The sequence below is a fragment of the Dipodomys spectabilis genome, unplaced genomic scaffold (genome assembly GCF_019054845.1).
Source record: "Dipodomys spectabilis isolate Male_0828 unplaced genomic scaffold, ASM1905484v1 ptg000006l, whole genome shotgun sequence".
NCBI lineage: Eukaryota > Metazoa > Chordata > Mammalia > Rodentia > Heteromyidae > Dipodomys > Dipodomys spectabilis.
In genome coordinates, this window is record NW_024870683.1 from 12,066,027 (window position 1) to 12,088,431 (window position 22,405).

The window sequence follows — 22,405 nt, forward strand, 5'->3', positions numbered from 1 at the left end:
TAGATTTCTATTTTGCGTGGTCAGTTTGTAATGGTGTTTAGGATAACACTATGATTTTTGCCTCTTAGTTGTAGCTACCATCATCTGAACTGAAGCAGCGACTTCTACATTTAGACTCACTTAAAACATCTTAGCTAAGGGTTAACACAACTTAGGTATCCTGTATTATTTAACAAGTATGATGCCAATTTATATCCCAGGAAATATGGAAATTTGGTTGGAACATTACAGGTAAGTGTGACAAACATAGATCACTGATGAATTTTTAAAATTTGGCTCCCAGACTGCATGCAAGAGGTTAGGGGTGGGGGTGAGGGGTGGAGAGAAAGGGACCTGAGATCTTTAATCCCAGTTCTGCCAATAAATAAATGCCTGTGTACTTTAGGCTTCTGTGGTTCTATCTTCACTTTGAAATATTTGGGTTAGCATAAAATGGTGTTTCAAAGTGCCTTCCTATTCTAAAGTTCTGAGATTTCACAAACATTAAAACAGAATTACTCATGCATTTGAGTATCTTATTATATACTAGGGAACAGCAACTTACCCCTGGTGGTTTGTAGATTATATTGTCTCCGCTATATCTTTCTGGTTTTGAAATATCCCTAACAGGAAGGAAAAAACAGTAATAATGGTTTTTTTTTTTTTTTATATATAGAAAAACACTAGAGCAATATATCCAAAAGTCAAAGCAGAGTTAGCCATCAATTTTGAAATGAATGATATAAGGACTGTAATAAATACTACTCTATCATCTTTCCCACTGATGATTATGTAATACAAAGGAAAGTATTATTTAGGTAGGCACTCTATTCTGATGCATTCTAAGAGGTTTGCATTTGAAAGGAAAATTTTAGTCTGCTACTTTTGTGACTAGCATTTTATTAGTTTCAACTGGCAGTGTTAGCATTAAGGCTATTTGACCTCAGACCATTTTCCAACTATGGACAGAGGATATTAGTTTGGTCACACTAACTAATAAAATACAGTCTTTTATAAGACAGACTCAGTCATTAATTTTCTATTACTTACTTCTAAAGACTAATACTTGTAAAACATACTAACTGAAATAACTTCCGCCATGAAAATACAGTTCCGTAACAAACTTTTAAAAATTAGTCTATTGGGGTTTTTTAGTGTCTAGTACAGTATCTAGCCTCAAATATTTGATCTGGCACAGTAAACATTTATCTAGCACAATAAATATTTGGTTAAAGAATCCTATAGCAAATTTTAAGTCCAACGGATAACTTTTTCCTTCTGTTGATAATTTGTAGATTAAATGAACAATTTATCAGTAGTTTCTCACTAGAGTAGTCTAAGAAAAGGAACAAGAGTTGCTAACATAAGCTGATGACAGTGGGACCAGAAAGGAACATGATCCATCTACCCACCTGCTATATGCTTCCTTTATATCAAGAATAGTGTTGGCACTGGATATGAAATAGTGAATCAACTAACAAAACCTTCTCTCTCATGGAGTTTATTTTGGTGAGGAAATATAGACCAAGGACACATGATTTTAAAAGAAGAGGGTCATGAGGAAAAGTAAGTGGTGTAAGAATGAAAACTTGAATAATGGTAATACTGCTTCCATAAGGTTAGAAAGTTCACAATGACTTTCTGATGCAATGACCTCTGGGAAGTATTTACAGGTATCAGAGCACCAAGGGCAAAGGCTCTACAGCAGAAATGGGCCAGCTCTTTTTGAGGAGTAGCAGCAAGGAGGTCGGAGTGGCTGGAGAACAGTGATATGAGAAGCCCAGGGTATGGAGAGTTCCCCATCTACTCTTGATTTTTAAAACCCATTGGTAATGCTCACAGGAACACACACACATACACATGCACAAACATATACATAAGATCTACAAATGCAGTGAAGTGAGGAGAAAAATATCGTAAGATAGAGAGGATAAACTGAGCAAGAAATCTGGGTCTTATTCAAGATAGTTACTGCAATTAAGCTCAGTAGTTATGAGTCAAAAAAACAAAAGAGAAAGACATTTCACGAAGCAAAGGGTAGTTGAGCTAATCTAGGACAGAACCAAGAACAGAATGATTATATTTGGAGGAAAAAAGGCCAAAAAAAAAAAAAAAAAACTTAAAAAGAGAGAACGCTAAGAGAGGTTAGAGGTTAAGGAGCAAAGCAGAGGGATTCGATGTAAAGTGAATGTTAACACATCAGAGAAATGAAAGGGTAGATAAAGGTCACATCCTTCAGAAAAACTGAGGAGGATTAAAACTGGAAAAAAGTCTCTGGATTAGTGGAAGAGGAGTCATTTTGGGGTTGTTTCATCAGAGACAAGTTTCATCAGAGAGAAGTGAAGTCAGCTTCTGGGAGATTAAGGGTTGTTACCAGTAAGAGTTTAAGAAAATCAAGGTAACAAAGCTTAAACTAATATTTGAGAAATACGGGAATGAAAAGATAAAGATGGGATTAAAGCTCAAAAGATCAGGTCTGAAAGAGAAATATTTTTTTTGTAAGAAGTTTATGAAAAGGATGAAGGTGAAAACATGACCAAGTAGAGACAACTGATGGATTAAAGCCCCAGAGGGACAGTAAGGACCACAGTACTGAAGACGGTAGTCTCAGAAAGGAGAACTGTTAGGTTGGGGGCATATTTCAGGGGTAGAGCACATGCTTAGCATATGTGAGGCTCTGCCTTGCATCTTTAGCACAGTAATAAAAAAAAAGGAAGAATTATTATTGTGAGACCTGGAAGACACTAGTAAAGGTGTGAAGAGATGGAGATGAAGGACAACAACAAAGCCCAAGCTTTCTAACTAGAAAGATGGCATGTGCTTTCTATCAGAGAGTCTGGTAACGCCTCACAGATGGGCATTTTGTCTGGCATGGGCTGAAGGTCAGTAAATGAGTTGAACAAAAAGCATGAAAGAACTCAATGTTAATTTGTTTATTCTTTTCCTCTTATATTCCAATATATATATACTATATTAAAAAATAAACACAGACAGGTGCTAGTGGTTCATACCTGTAATCCTAACTACTCAGAAGCTGAGATTTGAGGATTGCAGTTCAAAGCCAGTCAGGGCAGGAGAGTCTGTGAGACTCTTATCTCCAATTAACCACCAGAAAACCAGAAATGGCGTTGTGACTCAAAGTGGCAGAGCACTCACCTTGAGCAAAAGAGCTCAGGGATAGTGCCCAGGCCCTGAATTCAAGCCCCACGACTGACAAATAAATAAATAAATAGATAAATAAATAAATAGTAAATTAAAAAATAAACACGAAATTATTTTTTTCCTTTTTTTTTCCCCCAGGGCTGAGGATCGAGCCCAGGGCCTTGCGCACGCCTGGCGGGCGCCCTTCCGCTGGGCTAAACCCCCAGCCCCACACGTAATTATTATTAACCCTTAAAAATAATTCAAAATTAGGTAGGTACAAGGATTGGTTAGTGAATTTAAGAGAAATGGTATTGGGAGTTGGGGACGCGAGGAGGGAAGGGATAGTAGGGGAAAAACAAAGGAGGGGGTAACAATGCTCGATAGGAAATGTACTCATTACCTTACTCAAGTAACTATAATCCCTCTGTACAGGATCTTTACAACAAAAAATATAAAAAAGAGAAATGATATTATCTTTAAAGAGGTCATCTTCAAAAAGTGCCTAACATATCAGCCAAGCTACCCACTGCTCTCCATTAACATACTTACCCAAAAGCAGAGAGGAAGGCACAGTCATCGTGTAAAATACTCGCTACTCTTTCGAAAACTCTATAATTGTCTGAACCCTTTTGCTCAAAATATCCAATGATATTCCTTTTGCTGCGCTGTAAAATAAAATATTTAATTATTTGCAAACATTTATACCTCTACAAGCATGTTATTTCATTTATCCCTGCTCGAGTACACAAACAGCTCCAGCTGTTGTTCAATTATCTCCAACTGAAGTATAATTATAAAGGCATGTTAAGCTTTTAAAACCAAGTCTGAAACTATTAAAGATTAAACTGAATTGAAAAACAGCACTGATTATTATAAAATCTAACTATAAACATTTCCTTCTAGCATTTGATTTTAAAATTTCAAGAAATATAATCAATGATCATCTTTTCTTAAATGACAGTCTAAAATGTTCTAAAACAGTTGTTCAACTAATAATTTACGGCTGCTAGCAGACACCTCTATCAGTCTTTTATGCTTCTAGATAGATATCTTAACACTGACCACTCTCAACCTACATCATTTCCAGGGTTGTGCTTGGGAATGTATATATATATATATATATATATATATATATATATATATATATATATATTACAAAAGCAGATTTCCACATTCTCAAACTCATTGATCACCTTCTCTAACACACAACCCACTGCACATACCCATCTATCTGGCCCTCTGTGTTACCCTCCACAGGTGCAAACATGTTCATCACTTCTTGTGATGTGAGCAATAAAGTCCCTTGTTTCTGACAGAGAATGTAGTGCCTTCTGACAGTATCCATGAAATGATAAATGGGCACCTTATTGTTTGTTAAGTATAGCAAAATGACAGCAAAATCAGTGACTGTGATAAAGCCCAAACTCAATTATTTTTGTTTTTGTTGTACGCTATTTTTTTTTTTACTACTTAATACACAAGGAAAATTGATTAAGAAAGGTATTTGAGGACACTAAAATTTTGATAGCTGATTTCAAGTAATTAAAACAGATAATCTGAAGAATATCACCAAGGAAAATATAGAAACTCTGGTTGTATGCTTGACCTTAACTTCTGTTTATAAATTAGGTTTCTCTTTCCCCTCAATAAATTCAAATCAGTGCAATTTACTGTATACTAAATATTTTATCCAGAAATTCAATAAAATATTGCACTTTGAGAACTTAAGAAATATCTAAGTATGTACATTATAATAAACTATATAGAATATATAATTACACAGAATACCCAGACTCTTTGTTTACATTAGAATGTATTCACCTTAATTAAACAGGTAATGCTCATTTGATCTACTCAAAGTTAACTTACATCAAGATTGGAGATTTCTTCTAAATTCTGAATTTCTTGAATGGGGTTACTTTTCTGTTGCCTGATGTAATCTGCAAGTGCTTTCACTGAACGTTGACCCCTGTATTCTCTCTTCATCATCATCCCATTACGAAACAACTTGAGGGTTGGGTATTTGCTTATCCTGTATCTCTGGGCAATATCAGCTAGAAGAATTTTTTTAAAAAAATTAACTTGACTTCCTGAATCCATGAACCCAACAGTAAAAATCTTACAATTAATTACTTGGTGAGATCTTTTTGTTTATTCCATTCTTTTTCAGAGAAAGAAAAAAATACTGTCATACCTTGAGCTTGATCTGATTATTAGGCCAGGCTTGACTCCCATTGCCTGTGTTTAAATCCCAAACTTACCACTTTCTGTGTAAACTTCTAATTCACATAGACTAGTTATGCCCTAGTTCTTCATCTAATATAATAAGGATAATAATTTCTATTATATAAGTTTATTTTATAGATTAAATGATAATACAAATGCATGGTATAGTAAGTGTGAAATATCTGACTACAAAAAGCCACAATAATTATGCCCTGTGAGGTATGAAATACATTAAAATAGATGACAGTGACACATTAGCATATAAGCTAGAGAAGAGGAGATATGCAGGAGGTAAATTATATTAAATACTCTAAGGCCTCTGCACTGCCCAGGAAGAGCAATAATATTTTGACAAGTAAGATTGTATTATTTTCTTTCCAAGACAAGCAGTAAAAGAATATTAGAGGAAAAGTAGAGGTTAAGTAAGGATAGAACATGGGGTTAGCAGAAAAGGGGTGGTGAAAAGCCTATGAAATTGAGATCATATAATACTCTGGTAAATTTCAGGGGGCTTCACAAAAAAAATGATTCATTAATAAGATTATTTACACAGAAGATTTGAGTAAACAAAGGGAATGCCTTCAGTCTCATATGTGAGACTGAAGAATGCTTTATCCACAAAAATCAGAGAAATCTGAATTATCCATTTATCTTAATACATATTAAACTTAGACAATAATTAGTCTGATTTGAGCTGACATATCCTTAAACCAGATGATAGCAACTCAGCTGTAAGCCCTTTTCAGCTAATAAGTTATACTGAGAGAGTATGCCTTTGAAATCCTACTACTATCTGAACAAAGAAGTAATGAAATTAAATTGGTATTCCAAACTGAGGGGTAGTTTAGAGTCTTTTAAGTTACACAGGGACATTTGTAATAAGGCAGAGACTACAATTCTTGGACTTACTCTCTATATAAAAAACTGGAAGAAAAAAGGAAGGAAGGACTTAACTTTCCCAATTGAAAAAATACATTTATTACCCAGTATATGCTGAAATATAGTGTATTACAAAATAAAGTTTTCCAGTGCTACATGAATGATGGAAATTTTAACTAAAATGTTGTTAAAATGGGTTAAAGAATGCAGCAATGTTATGGCATGGAAAATGGGAAATACCTCTTATAAGTTGCTAATCCCCCAAATGCCCATCAAAAAGAAATTGTCTGAATAAAGTGTTGTATACTCACACATGGAAGCATTACGTTGTTACTGTTACATAAAGAAAAACTTTCTATATGTTGCTAAAGTGCAATGTTTTAAGATATACTGTCAAGTGAAAAGAGCCAGATGGAGAAAATGAAATTGTGTAGAGGATAGAATCTTTATATAAGAAACAGGGAGAAGAAGTCAGAGAAGAACATAAATACAGATGTACATACACATACATAAATATACTTGGAGTATATGCTTGTTTGTACATATATACTTCCTTGCACCTCCACCTCCACAAAATACTAGTCGTGGGAAATGGTAGAAGAAATTTAGATGTCTTTACTGCATGTTTGACCACAGAGCTACTGAAATGTTTAACCTTAAGACAAACGTGAATTAAAAATTTAGAAGCTGCATTGCTGTTTTGAAATTTAACATTTATATTATATTACAAAACACATAAATAATTATGCTAGTTATTAAAAATGAACACTTTCAGATTAAGAGAAAAAATTCAAAATTGAGAAAATGTTTCATGACACTGGACTAGAAAAGGGTATTTCTGGATAAGAATTCAAATGCTAATTGGCAGAATACTGTTTAGCATGAAAAAGACACTGGGTTCAATCCTCAGCAGTGACAAACAAATACATAAACAAGAAGAAAAGACTTCAAAAGACAAAGCCTGAGTTCATGCTCTATTACCAGCACAAAGAACTAAAAACAAAAACAAAAAAAACATGCAAAATAAAAAATGGGCAAAAGCTCTGAGTAGATATTTCTCAAAAGAAGACATACAAATAGTCAAAGGGTATATGAAAATATATTCAACATCAGTGATCATCAGGAAAATGCAAATCATTACCATGAGAAGCTAGGGATATTGCTCAATGGGTCAGTGCTTGCCTTGCATATATAGAGATTTTCTTAAAAACTACAATGAAATATCAATCACTTCAGTCATGTTAGGAATATCATCAGAAAGATTTTTAAAACAAGTGCTGGTAAGGATATAAAGAAAAGGGAGCCTTGCATACTTTCAGTGGGAATTTAACTTAATGATAATAAAGGGATGACACTGATCAAGATGCATTGTATTTACAAACTGACATGTTGAATTAAAATATAATATAAATATACTAAATATAATAAAATAAATATAATATAAATATAATAAAGATATTAAATATAATAAAATAAATATAATATAAATACAATAAAAATAAATTTAAAAATATTAATAGAAGTGCTGGGTGCTGGTGGCTCACACTACTCAGGAGGCTGAGGACTGCAGTGCAAAGCCAGCCCAGGCAGGAAAGTCCGTGAGACTCCTATCTCCAATAAACACAAGAAAGCCAGAAGTGGCGCTGTGGCTCAAGTGGTAGAGTGTTAGCCTTGAGCTGAAGATCTGAGGGACAGCGCCCAGGCCCAGAGTTCAAGCCCCATGACCAACCAAAAACAAAACAAAACAAAAAACATTAATAGAAGAGACTTTTTTTTTTTTTTTTTTTTTGCCAGTCATGGGGCCTGAACTCTGGGCCTGGGCGCTGTCCCTCAGCTCTTCAGCTCAAGGCTGGCACTCTACCACTGGAGGCACAGCACCACTTCTGGCTTTTTCTGTTTACGTGGTGCTGAGGAATCAAACCCAGGGCCTCATGCTTGCATGGCATGCACTCTACCGCTGAGCTACCTTCCCAGCCTAGAAGAGACTTTAAGTCATTATAAAAAACAGTATTAAAGTTCTTCAAAGAATTCAAAATAAATATATTGATATATGTATATGTTGATGCATATTGATATATATCCAAGGACATAAAATCTGTATGCAGAAAGAAGTCATGTTTATGGCAACACTATGCATAATAGTCAAAATGTAGAATCAACAAATGTATGAAAAATATGTAGTATATACACACAATGGAACATTATTCAACTATACAAAAGAATGAAATCCTGCTATTTGTCACAACACAAATACACTTGAGGATATTATATTACATGAAATATACCAGACACAGAAAGACAAATATTGTATGACCTTATTCATAGCAAAATTCTCTTAACAAATTGATCTCATAGAAATTACAATGGTGACTACCACAGGCCAGTAGCTAGGTAGGAGGAGGAAATAAGATGCAGATTAATACAGTTAGATAGTGGGAATAAAGTTTGAGAAATTTTCATACAGCAAGGTAGCTATAGTTAATTATGATAATAGCTATAGTTAGTTGTGATAATGATGAACAATGTAGGGTATATAATAAAAACATATATTATTTGTTTTTTTTTTTGGGTCCAGTCGTGGGCCTGAACTCTGGGCCTGAGTGCTCTCCCTCAGCTCTTCAGCTCAAGGCTAACGCTCTACCACTTGAGCCACAGTGCCACTTCCGGCTTTTTTCTTTATGTGGTACTGAGGAATCGAACTCAGAGCCTCAGGCATGCAAGGCAAGCGCTCTGCCACTGAGCCATCTTCCCAGCCCCTTATTTGTTAATTTTTAAAGAGTGTCTAAGTAAAAAAAAAAAAAAAATCCTACAATATTTAATTTGAATTAGAAGTAGTAACATCTTTTCTATGGTACTGATTAAATGAACACGGATCCTTCTGTATGCTAGGTAAGCATTCTACCATCAACCTACATCCCCAACTTAGTATGAACTTTTAATGTGTTCCCTCTTTCAAGAGTGTGCTTTTAAAATCTTTACCATGATACCTCTTGCTAATCACTTAATGACAATAAGAATGGATATTTAAACGAAAATTGAAACATTTATATGAAAATATACTTATCAAAACTGCCCCTAGAAGAAATAGAAAACAGCCTTGAAACTAAATTGGTTTTCCCTATTAGGAAAACACCATTTCTAGATACCTTCACTAGAAGATTTTACCAAGTCTATAAAAGGCCAATAAAGTCAAGTTTCCTCAAACTATTCCATGGAATACAAAAACGAGCTAACCCTTTACAACTAGCTTTATGGTCAACATAGTATTTTTGAGAAATCTGAAAGGAAATTATGAGAAAAAGTATATGTTAATCTTATAAATGTAAATGCAAAACTACAAAGTATTAACAAAATTAATTTAACACTATAAATCAAGATTAATACATCATAAGCCAGATTTTGTTTAGCACTCCAGTTTAGCTTTATTTGAAAGCCAATTAATACACTGAACATTAGAAAAGAAATTTTCTACAACCTCAAAATTAACAGAAAAACATCTGTAAACATTTAACATCCATTCTTGCTTAAATACTCTTAGCAGACCAAGAGTAACGGAAGAGAACTTGTTTAAGCTAATATTGAATATTTAGTTTTAAACAACTTGATAGTTAAACATGCAAAGCTTTGTTGCTGATCTCAAGAAAGAAATAAAGATGTCCATGATACCTCTCTACTTCTATATAACAATGTACTGAAGTTCTTAAGTGTAAAAAGGAATGAAAAAAGAAGTATATACATGAACAAAAAAATAAGAGTGGCATTACTTACAAACAATATTATTGGGGTCACTAAAAGCCAAAAAGGGCATCTATAGAAGAATTTCCACTTCCAAGTAGGATGTCATAGGTTTCGAATCTATTGCTATTGTTGCAACAATTACGACAAAGCAGATTACAAAAAAAATTACATTTTGGGCACCAGTGGCTCATTCCTGTAATCCCAGCTACTCAGGGGGCTAAGATTTGAGGTCTACAGTTCAAAGTCAGACCAATCAGGAAAGTCCACAAGACTCATCTCCAATTAACCACAGAAAATCCAGAATGGATCTATGGCTCAAGTGGTAGAATGCTGCCTTGAGCAAAAAAGGCTAAGGGACAGCACTCCAGCCCTAAGTTCATGTCATGCTCAGGACTAGCTCAAATAATAAAATAAAATAAAATGACATCGTAAAAGATATCAGAGTGTGTGAAGTATGGTAGCTCTCACTTCTATAATCGTAGCTACTCAGTAGGCTAACATCAGATGACTGGGATTCCAAATCAGCCTAGGCAGAAAAGTCCACAAGACTCCATGTCAGCAAAATACCAGATTATAGGAATGGCTTTAATCTAGTAGATGACAGAGTGCCAGCAGTGAGCAAGCAAACCAAGTGAGAAAATAAGGCCCTGACTGCAAGCCTCAGTACTGGCACCAAAAATAAGAAACTATGAAAGCCATGACAGTTAAATGAATAAAATGAACTGAAACCTCAGAAAGGGAAGGAGCAATTTTAGAAGAAAGATCACTAGCTATTTTTTCCTATAAGTTTCCTACAAGTTTCAATGGTTTCCTTTTCAAACAACATTATGACAGTAAGTAAGCAGCATAATGAAGGTAGCTTTTAATAATTAAGAAGCAAAAACCTTAAAATTACCTTGATCAATAATCTCAGACATAAAGGTGACTTTTTATAAGCTTTGGCCAAAAGTTACTTTAAGATAATTACAATGTGACATTTTGACAATATAACAAAGAATGACTTAAGGCTTTAATAAGTAGTTTTTTTTTCTAGAAACTAGATTGGCAAGTGTAGATTTACAGGTAAGAACTGTAGCTGTAAAAGCAGGAAAAGGATGTCAGTGAAGCTTTTCATAGCTACCTGACCTGGGCGTTGTCGCGTGAGAGGGCCTTGAAACACAAAGCCAGTTTCCAAAAGGGCATTTACTAAGATGTACTGAGTACCAGGGTAATATAGCAAGCTGGAAACTGGGGAGGGGAGAACGGATGGGGGACAAAAGAACAGTAAGAATCTTCTCTGGCCTTGTGTTGCTGACTTGTAGAAAGAACCCGAGACACTTCATGAGGGCCACAGCCCACCAAACCTCTTGCGAGATTTTTAAGTTACAAAGGCCAAGAAGCATCCAGATGTTGGAGACCATGAACGTTTAAGACAAAGTAAAATAAATATCAGAGATCAATAATTATATTCCAGTTAAAAGAATCAGCTAAAAAAGGGATCACAAAAAAGATAAGGGATTAAAGATACCATTCAATTTATGAAATACAGATATTAAAATTATCGTATGACATTTTGTTCATCATATCAGCGAAAAGAAATAATTTTTTAAAAACTTTTAAACTAAAGTCAATAATATAAAAGCCCTATGGAGATAGAATAGTGCTATTAGAATCAGTTTAATTCCATAATGTTAGCAAGGATGTATCAGCTGAGCTGATGATGACTGAACAGCAGCAAGAAACCAAGAATTTTTTTTTTTAATTACCAAAGGATTTGGCAGAAACAATATGAGATGGACAAAGACTAGTTTGGTAGGTATACCTGATTTCCATTTGTAGCTTAAAGAATAGTATGAAAATAGATGCTTAAAAGTACTGCTAGCGATAATGCTATTAAACTTTCTAAAATTGGTATAAAAACAGTACAAACAGTAAGAAAGCAGTATGCAAAGAATAAATATATATACAAACATACAATAGGAGTAGAATAAATAAGGCTAGAGAAGACACAGTGAGTCTTGAATGGTAAGTCAACAGTTTGAATTTAATCAGTTTGAGTTGATTATGACAAGTACCAGAGTTATAGGTTTGACCTTTCAAAATATTCACCTGGCAGTAGCAGAGAACCAGGAGATCAGTTAGGAAACTACTATAATAATCCTCACAAAAAGAACTTGAGTCTGTTTACATATTTAAGCATTAAGACTTTTAGGTTGCCTTAAAAGTTCTGTTTACGGAACAAAAAAAAATAGAGTGTCGATGGTTTCATTCTCAAACAACATTATGGTAGTAAGTAAGCAGCTAATGAGGTAGCTTTTAATAATTAAGAAGCAAAAACCTTAAAATTACCTTGATCAATAATCTCAGACATAAAGGTGACTTTTTATAAGCTTTGGCCAAAAGTTACTTTAAGATAATTACAGTGTGACATTTTGACAATATAACAAAGAATGACTTAAGGGTATAATAAGTAATTTTTTTCTGTTAACTGAAGAGATCAAATGTTAAAATGGATGTCAGAGGGAATTATAAATTTCAGAATGTTAATAGCGCCACTGATTGAAAAATTAGCATGTACTTTTGCTTCAATGGTTAGTTTTCCTTGATGGGCCCTTCCTACATGCTTCACTAATGCCCAGTAGGGTTCCAAATGGGGAAACTGTGTCACACTCCTGTCTAATCAGTGGCCCTCTCTGCTATGATTAATTACCCATGGCAACTACAAAGAGGCAGATAATTTCAACAGCAAGGTCTTACTGTTCCTCTGGTTTCTAAAAGATGATCATTGCCATCTATATAGTTTCTTCTTATTCCCAAAGCATGCCTCCAAAAAACAAACAAAAACAACCCAAACAACAAAACCTAAACAGAAAATTTAAAGTGAGCCAAGAAGTGTACTTAAAATTCAGGTTTAACTTGATCATCCAAATTCAGTTTCATACATATGAGCTCTTTGTTTTATATTTTCTTGTTCTTGTTTTTGTGCTGGTCCTTGGTACTGTCCAGGTCCAGGGCATAGATGATGTCCCTGAGCTTTATTTATGCTCAAAGCTAACATTCTACCACTTGAGCCCATTTTTTGGTAGTTAAGTGGAGATAGGAGTCTTACAGACTTTCCTGTCTGGGCTAGCTCGGAAGGGCAAACTTCAGATCTTAGCCTCCTGAATAGCTAGAACTACAGGCATGAGCCACCAGTGCCCAACTATTTTCTTTTTCTTAATGCAGTATTTTTCTTAATGCAGTATTCTTGATTTCCAGCAAAGAAGGTTCAAGTTGAATTGAAGACCACCAGGTAAGAATAACTGAAGGATATGGAAATATACTCTACCTAATTCAAGACAGCAACAATCTATGAAAAAGGCTACTTGGAGTCTGAAAGTTCTATACTAACCAACCAAATAACCTATAAATACTTCTTGCTTAGTGCCATGCAGCCGGTAACCACTGGAGGTCAGCAGAGAACCTGGTCCCACTGGGGGCAAACCCAAGGTTTCAGAGCAATGACTTCTACAACAAACTGCAAATGAGGCACCTCAAAGCAAAGTTTGTATGAATGTACACATGTGTGTGCATGCATGCACATGTGTTACATGAAGAAATTTTAGGGAAAAAAAGCAATTATGAAAAAGAAAAAAGAATTATTTGTAATGCAATCATCACTGAGGAAAACCACTACTAAAATTTTGGCTCATACCTTTCTGACTTTGAATAAAAGCTACTTAACTACCAGTCACTACCAGTGACATATTTCAATTGAGAAAAAAAAAAAGTAAACTCTGAGGTTAACCAAAGAGGAAAGTGCTAGTATCAGTTCTTGAAAAATGCATTTCATCAGCTTGGAAGGAACTCCTAAGAACAGAGTAATGCTTTTTAATCAAGAGCATTATCAACATGCTAAATGATAGTATAGAGTCACTATTTTGCAGAAAAACATAAAAAAATAATGCCTAAGAGCCAAACTCAGAATATGATGTGGTTACAGGATGGTTTGAAAAATTATTTTTTCTTTTGAAGTACACAGAGTAATCATGATTTAAAGAACTATTTCTAAACGAATCTAAAATAGTTTTCTCATGATACATTAAAATTTTTAAGTAGCAAAAAAGCATTGTGAGTTAGGTGTAGCTCAAGCCTGTAATTCTAGCTTTCTGAGAGGCAGAGAACAGGGGACTTTGGTCTGAGGTCAGCTTAGGCAAAAAGAAGTTGTCAAGACTCCATCTCAACCAATGGCAGGGTATGGTAGTATGAACGAGTCGTCTCAGCTAAGAGCAAGGCATAGTGGTTGAGCTGAGCGGCAGGTGTCTGTCATCCTTAGCAACATGGGGAGGCCAAATAGAAGGATTATTGCCTATACTGGCCTCAAAAGAAGTCCAGAACCTTTCTTGACAATAATCAATATAAAAAGGGCTGGAGGATCAAACACTGGCCCTGAGTGCAGTCTCTGATACTATGCACCTCATTTTTTTCTCCATTTGGAAATAAAATTGCACTTATAATCAATGAATTAGATCTGGGAAACACAGAAAAATCCATCTATACAATAACTCAAACTAAAAACCTACATTTGCTAGATACCAATTCAGTTCTTGGGACAGAGGGATAAAAATGTAAGGACTCTATTCCTAAAGAACTTACATTTTACCATTATAAATGCTACCTTTACTGCTACTAATACTATTTCTAATTGTTTTCACAAGCTAAAATGTTAAATGAGATTCTTAAAACTCTTTAATATGAGCAGCCAGGTGCTGGGGGTTGGTGGTTATAAACCTAGCTGCTCAGGAGGCCGAGATCTGAGGTTTGAAGCCAGAATGAATGGGAAAATTCTATGAGACTCTTACCTCCAATTAATCACCAAAAAGCTGGGGAAGTGGAGCTGTGGGTTAAGTGGTAGAGTGCTAGCCTTGAACAAAATTCAGGGACAGTACCCAGGCCCCAAGTTAAAGCCCCAGGAATGTCACAAAAACAAACAAACAAACAAACAAACTGTTAATATATAACTCACCCACCGAAAACATGCGCCAGTTTGGAGTTTCTAAATACAATGTAAGAGTAACTCAGATTCTTATCCCATCTATAAGGTGTCAATAATGAAATGTATCCTCAGCAGAGATGTAGTTTCCTTTTATAGACCTTCCACATGGGAGATGCTAAGAGGAGAATGTCAGATCTACAACAAAAACTAGCCATGGGGGGCTGGGAAGGTGGCTCAGTGGTAGAGCGCTTGCCTTGCATGCCTGAGGCCCTGGGTTCGATTCCTCAGCACCACATAAGCAAAAAGAAAAAAGCCGGAAGTGGCGCTGTGGCTCAAGTGGTATAGTGCTAGCCTTGAGCTGAGGGACAGCGCTCAGGCCCCACGACCGGACCCAAAAAAAAACAAAAAAAAAAACTAGCCATGGCCAGCTACTCTTCTCCAGGGCAAGTGAGGAATATACTATACCTGTTCTGCTGCCAGGACAGAAATGGCTTCAGGTCATGGGGAAGAGATTATTTCTCAAAATGGTGCCCCTTTTCTGGGTGCCCTGATTTCCTTTTTTTTTTCTTCTCTTCCTGTGATCTTGTAATGTATCTACCTACTCCCTACATAAAATACAGCAAATAAAAAACTTTGGGGCTCAAGGGATGAACTGTAAGCTTTACAACAGGATTTCAAAATATACACTTAAGCTTAAATAATCGTTAAGCTTCACTTGAGGAGTGGAGGAAAATATACCAAGGTTGCTATATTCTGTTTATGAAAAGAAACAGAAAAGCATACTGAGTAGAATGAGCTTGTTTTCCATTCCCCAAGTTCTCAGCAGACTGAGCTAAATCTCTCAACAAAATCCTAAGAAGGGCATATAGAGAATGACACAAAGGTAGAGCAGAAAGTTCCACGAAATGCTGGTAGGTAGAAGAAAAGGAGATAGAAATATAGGCAGGAAAACAAAGGATTGAGATGTGCTGAGATGACATATCTAACTCTAACATGATATCTAACAAATTGTCATAAAGGGCAAATAATAATAATTCTCAATGTATTTTAAGGAATGAGTAGTTTCACTGTCTCTTATAGATACTATTTTGAAAATACTCACTTGGGATGATTTATGAAATTAAGTGCTATTACATTTTTTATATCCTGTAATTTGGTGAATTATTGTATTATTTCTTGATTTTTATGGTCTTCCCCAGCACCAATTCCTAGTGGACTGATAAAAACAAAGTAACAGATTTTCAAAAATTTCCAAAACTGAGACAATATATAAGGTTCTATCTGATGGATTTTGGAAATGAATTCAAGTGTCACCACAATTTGAGCTTACAGCACATATATGATGCAATAAACAGCCAGTAGAGATTTAAAAATCAAATACAGCAAAAGTTAATTCATACATTTTGCCACAATAACTTTTTTCAAGAAATTGTGGATTTTAGCAAGTCTACTATCTACTGATAGAATTAGCTGATTTTCCTTATTTTGTCTCTTGATAGATATATTTCTCAAGATTAAGCCACCTTTGTGTTATTGGGATAAATTCTACTTGGTAATGAGAAAATATTCACCAAAGTCAAATCAACATTTCATAAGATGCTGTGAACTGATTCTGCTGCATCTATAAAATGCTAAGTAACATATTCTAAGCCTTGAAAGCCAAAAATTCAGAAACCTACATCTACTACTTCTTCTGTAGGAAACATTCTTCCCTTCTATCTTCTGGAAACTCCTACTCCGTAGAGAAGAATTTCCTAAGCTTGACTAAGACTCATATTACCTAATGGTACTTAATAATGTCTTTCATAATAGGTAACACAATACACAATTTTGTATTTATTTCTCTTGCCTATCTGGATCTTGGTCTCTTGCTCCGTTTCAGGGCTTCTCACATAACATTATGCATAGTAGGCATGCATTTGGAGAGGGGACTGAATGAATGAACATCACTGTATAATTCAAGCAACTGTGGTAGTCATAACAGAAATAATACATGTAAAAGCACGCCTAAATGAATACAAAGGACTCAGTTGAATAGGTTTTTCCTCGGGTAGTTTGACTAGAAATTTACAGGAACTTCAAGAAATAATATGATGACACTGGATGAGAAGTCTGCATGAAGTAGTGAGTCAGAAGCAAAGTAGACATACTGACAGATAGATAGATACCAAACAGGTGATTAATAACAGAGAGACTTACAAGGATAGGATGTTATCTTGATTCTAAGGTCACCTTCTACCTTTGCTTAGCAACCTTTCTATAAATCTTTTGCCCAATAAAAACTAATTCTAACCGGTCACTGGTGGCTCACACCTACAACCCTAGCTACTCAGGAGGCTGAGCTCTGAGGATTGCAGTTCAAAGCCAGTGCAGGTAGGGAAGTCCATTATCTTATCTCCAATTAGCCACCAGAAAACCGGAAGTGGTGCTGTGGCTCAAGTGGTAGCCTGTTCACTTTGAACTGAAGAGCTCAGAGATAGCACCCAGGCCCAGAGTTCAAGCCCCACAACTGACCAAAAAAAAAAAAAAAAACTAAAGCAACAAGTGTAAGAAAATACAGACCATAAAAAGTACAAAATTAAATTTGCATAAATTAAAATTGTCTAAATAGAAATGTCTATACAAGCCGGGTGCCAGTGGCTCACGCCTGTAATCTTAGCTGCTCAGGAGGCTGAGATCTGAGGATCGCAATTCAGAGCCAGCCCAGGCAGGAAACTCTGTAAGACTCTTATCTCCAGAAAACAGGAAGTGGTGCTGTTGTGGCTCAAGCAGTAGAGCGCTGGCCTTGAGCTGAAGAGCGCAGGGACAGCATCCAGCTTGAGTTCAAGCCCCACGGCCAACCAAAAAAAAAAAAGCAATGTCTATACAGTCTTCATAAAGCTTGTTCAAACTTGGGGTTGGGAAGGTGGCTCAGTGGTAGAGTGCTTGCCTTGCATGCATGATTCATTGCATGCATGAAACCACATAAGCAGAAAAAGCCAGAAGTGGCGCTGTGGCTCAAGTGGTAGAGTGCTAGCCTTGAGCTAAGAGCTGAGGGACAGTGCCCAGGCCCAGACTTCAGCCCCATGACCAACAAAAACAAAAACAAAACTTGTTCGAACTTGAAGGAAATGATGAAAGGGGTGACTCTGATTAAAAACAGACATGTTGAACTGAAACTCTTTTGTACAAATACTTAACAATAGTAATTAAAACTTGTTAGAACTAATAAACTAGTATATAAGAGCAAAATACAAAAATTTATTTCTATATACTAACAACAAAAACTACAAATTAAATGTAAAAAAATGCCATTTATAATAGCATCAAAAGTAAATATATTTCAAAATAGATAAAAGATATGCAAAGCCTAACAAAAACACCAGATGATAGGGCTCTGGTAGCTTAAACCTGTAATCCTAGCTACTCACTAGACTGAGATGTGAGAATCATAGTTCAAAGCCAGCCCGGGTAATAAAGTCTGTGAGACTCTTATCTCCAATTAACAACTAAAAAGCAGGAAGTTAAGGTGTGGCTCAAGTGGTGTAGCCTTAGCCTTGAGCAAAAAGGTCAGGGACAGTGCCCAGGCACTGAGCTCAAGCCCCAAGACCAACACGGAAAAAACAAAACAAAGCAAAACTACCACCAGATAAGCCCCAAATCAGGAACACTCTAAATTATTTGATTAATAGTCTTCAAAACTGACAAGACTGTAGAAAAATAATAAAAGATCAAGAAATGGTCAGAGAAACTAAAAAGGATAAAAAAACTAAATGTCCAGAACAGAAAAAAGGTACTAGAGGATTGTAAGGTCTTCCCCGGGGTCATGCAGGCTCTGTGCAGACATCTCCCTACCACGTGGCTCAGTTTCCCCCCAGTATCTGTATTACGTAGGTAACTGGTAACCCTGGAAGCAGTCACCTCCCACTCCAGCTCTGTCACATCCTGGGCCGCCTGTTCTCAGGCCCTGCTTCTTCACTATGCAAGGTGGGGGCCACAGTAAGGTAAATAAACTTCTTTTCCTACCTGAATACCACATAGTATTCTCTTCATCGGCTACCTAATGAAACCTACCTATTTAATATACCTTACAGGAATCAGCTAATAAAATTTGGAGAGCATGTAGATTTTAATAGCATCTTAGTTTTGACAATGTAGTATAGTAATACAAGTATATAAAAGTAATACAAGGTATATGAGAAAACTCAAATTTAAATATATAATTTACAATAGTATAAGCAATAAGAAATACTTAAAAGACAAATCTGATCTAAATATGCAGCGTTTATGGTAAAACATTACTCCCCAGCATCTCTTGAAAATTCTTAGTACTTTCAGGTTTTGTACGACACTTCTTCACAAGTAATAAGATATACTCTTACAGAGACACCCCAAAGAAGTTGGAATCAAATGCTTCCAGATTTCAAAATTTAGAACAAAGTTTTCAAAAATACCTCAAGACTGTTTCAAAATGATGTGGTATTAGCATAAAACACAAGAACAGAAAAGCCCAGGAATTAACTATCATATATTCAAATGATTTTCAACAAGGATGCCAAGATGATTCAATGGAGAAAGAACAGTCTCGTCAACAAATGATTTTGGAATACCTGGAGAACTATAGACAAAACAATGTAGTTTAACCCTTACTTTATTCCATATCCAAAAATAACTCAAAATGGACCAAAAATATTTAAATCATGATAAAAGGATTAATATGTAGAATATATAAAGCATTCCTACCACTCAACAATAAAAAAAACTGGTAAGGGGAAGAATTTGCATAAGCATCATCATTAATTACTAGGAAAACACAAAAACAACCAAAATCACCTTATACTTATTAAGATGGCTACTAAAGAAAAACAAACTAGAAAGTATGTGGATAAAATGGAATCCTTATGCATGGTAACAGAAATGTAAAATGGCATAAACATAGTTTATATCAGTTCTTCAAAATGTCAGAAATAAAATTACCATCATTTAGCAATTTCACTACTTGGTTATATATAAAAGAACTGAAAACAAGGTTTCAAGGAAATACTTATACATCCAGAATCATAGACAAAAGGTAGAAGTTACCCAACTGTCCATAAATAGATGATAGATAAATTATACCCACTAGTCCTTATGTTAGCTGCACTTTTGTATTCAAGTTTCAACAACTGCAGCCTGAAAATTTAAAAATTCCAGAAATAAAGTTTGTAAGTTTTAAATTGAGTACTATTTTGAGTATTATGATGAAATTTTACTACGTCTTAGCTTTATCCTGACCAGGAGTTACTTCATCCTTTTGTTTCCACAACAAATGTATATGCTATCTGCTCATTAGTCACTTATGTGCTCTCCGGTTATCAGATCAACTGCAGTAGTACTCCAAGTGTTTGTGTTCAAGTAACCTTTATTTAACTCAATAATGGCTTTGTTCTAAGTACTAATTCTGGCAATCTGGATAAGCTAAACAAAATTATATGGAGAACTATGACATGCACCCAATGGAATACTACTCAGATTTAAAAATTAAGGAAATTCTAGCAAATGTACAACAAAGAACTAACCTTGAAACATTCTACTAAATGAATAAGCCAGTCACATAAACCAAAACTGGATGATTCTACTTATGTAGGGTATCTAGAATATTCAAATTAATGAAAACAGAAAGTAGAATGGTTTCTAGAGGTTGTGGGAAAGAGAAATGAGAAGTTGCTTTCATTAGTAACATTTCACAGATTGAAAGGCTTACCTGAACTCATAACTATTCTGTCATAGAAAGAAAATAATATGATGACCATTTTTCCCCAAATAACTACAAACTTGAGAGCCTAATTTTGGGTATGTGTAAGTATAGTACAAGTACATCTTCTAGTTTGTACTATGATATCTAATAAATAATAGAACAATTTGAAAAGAGTGTCCACATCAAACACATCATGTTCTCTTGTCACTGGAGGAGGAAAGATCCAAAAAGTAGTGTCATAATATAGTCTTTGCTTGTGCTAACAATTTTTTATTGCTCCCTTCCTCATATCTAGTTATGAATCTTAGCAGACAGAAATATGGCATATAGCTTATAAGACTTTGAAATGATTTGCTGTTAGAAAATTCTTTTCTGCCTGGCATAGGCTATACCAATAAATCCTCAAAATGTCTGTTGAACTGAAGAGAAAAAAACACAAATTGCTCTGTGAACACATCTGGTCAGGAGATCAGGATTCTAATTCTAGTATGACTAATACTGAGCTGCTTAACACTGACTAAAACACTAAGCTCAGTAAGGCTGGTTAAGCCACTTTATTTCCATTTCCTCATCAGTCAAAGAAGTTAGAATGTCTTGCACATATGTGATAATGCTAATCGGTAGTTTTAGTGTAAAGGATGAGTGGAAGAGAGCTCTTTATTCAAGCCAACTTACCAAAACCTCAATGCAATAGCTTTTAACAAGCAATCTCTATATTCTAAAACCTGATAAGCTTGAGATACAGAGATAAGTCAATTATGTAGTCGCTATTTAAAAGTAAAAGAAAAAGGGGTTCTTAACCTAAATAACTGAGACACCCCCCAAACCAGAACTACCAAATACACTAAATTATGAATAAAGTACAAGTGTAAGTGGGTTACTCAGAAAGAAACACCATTGCTAGATCATTGGCTCAAGGTAGAGAAATATATCGGTTATACAGAAAACTATGAGTATTTGACAAAGAATACTCCACTGAGAAAAGCAAAATCCAACAAATGACATTTTAACTACTCTCAATAATTACACTCAATGATTATAACAAAATTACATCTCATTGATAGTCTAAGCCAATCTTAGTAGACTCCATAAAAAAACAGAAACAGGAAAGTCTAGCGATCTTACTTGAAGTTAGATTTTACATGCTTCTACCAGTTACAAAAATTCATATTTCCTTCTAAAACTGTTTCATTTTTATTTGCTGATTTTGGCATCTGCATTGGTAGGAAATACTGCTAGTAAAACTTACTATCTGTATGCAAGACCTACTGTTTTAATGAAAACTGTAACAAAAAATAAACCTTTCCCAAAGGCAAACTGGGAATTTGCACTATATATTCATGTTAAATATTAACAATTTGATCTACATTCTAGACTTGTGGGGTTTATACTCGACTTAAAACAGGGCATTGAGAAAAAAAAAAAAAGGCAAAACAGCATGAGACAATTTTTTTCAGACTTTTTAGGGAGTTACTTACAGTGCTGATCACAATCAACTCGAGCAAACACTACTTGATTTTTATCTGGATATTCTTCTTTAATGACATCAGAAGCTTCCTCAAATATTGGGTGCAACATCTGGCTGAAACGACACCTATCCAAACAAGCACACCAATTAGAAGTGAACAGTTTTCACCTCTTAATATTTAATATATAAACAACAAGCAATTTTGTGAAGAAACCATACATTTCATCATATCATTTAGTGGAAAAGAAGACAATTTTGAATTAAAAGACCATAACCTGATTCAAATACTTGCATAATTGAA

At 35.1% G+C, this 22,405-nt stretch overlaps 1 protein-coding gene across 1 annotated transcript in view; it reads right to left on the bottom strand.

Moving 5' to 3' along the window:
- Positions 1-22,405, bottom strand: part of Erp44 (endoplasmic reticulum protein 44) — a 68,935-nt gene that overhangs the window by 20,190 nt on the left and 26,340 nt on the right. Inside the window, exons 4-7 of the mRNA XM_042695276.1 lie at positions 22,115-22,230; positions 4,993-5,177; positions 3,673-3,788; positions 545-602 (exon numbers count right to left, since the gene is read on the bottom strand). Of these exons, the coding sequence (XP_042551210.1) occupies positions 545-602; positions 3,673-3,788; positions 4,993-5,177; positions 22,115-22,230 (475 nt within the window). The remainder of the gene's footprint in view (positions 1-544; positions 603-3,672; positions 3,789-4,992; positions 5,178-22,114; positions 22,231-22,405) is intronic.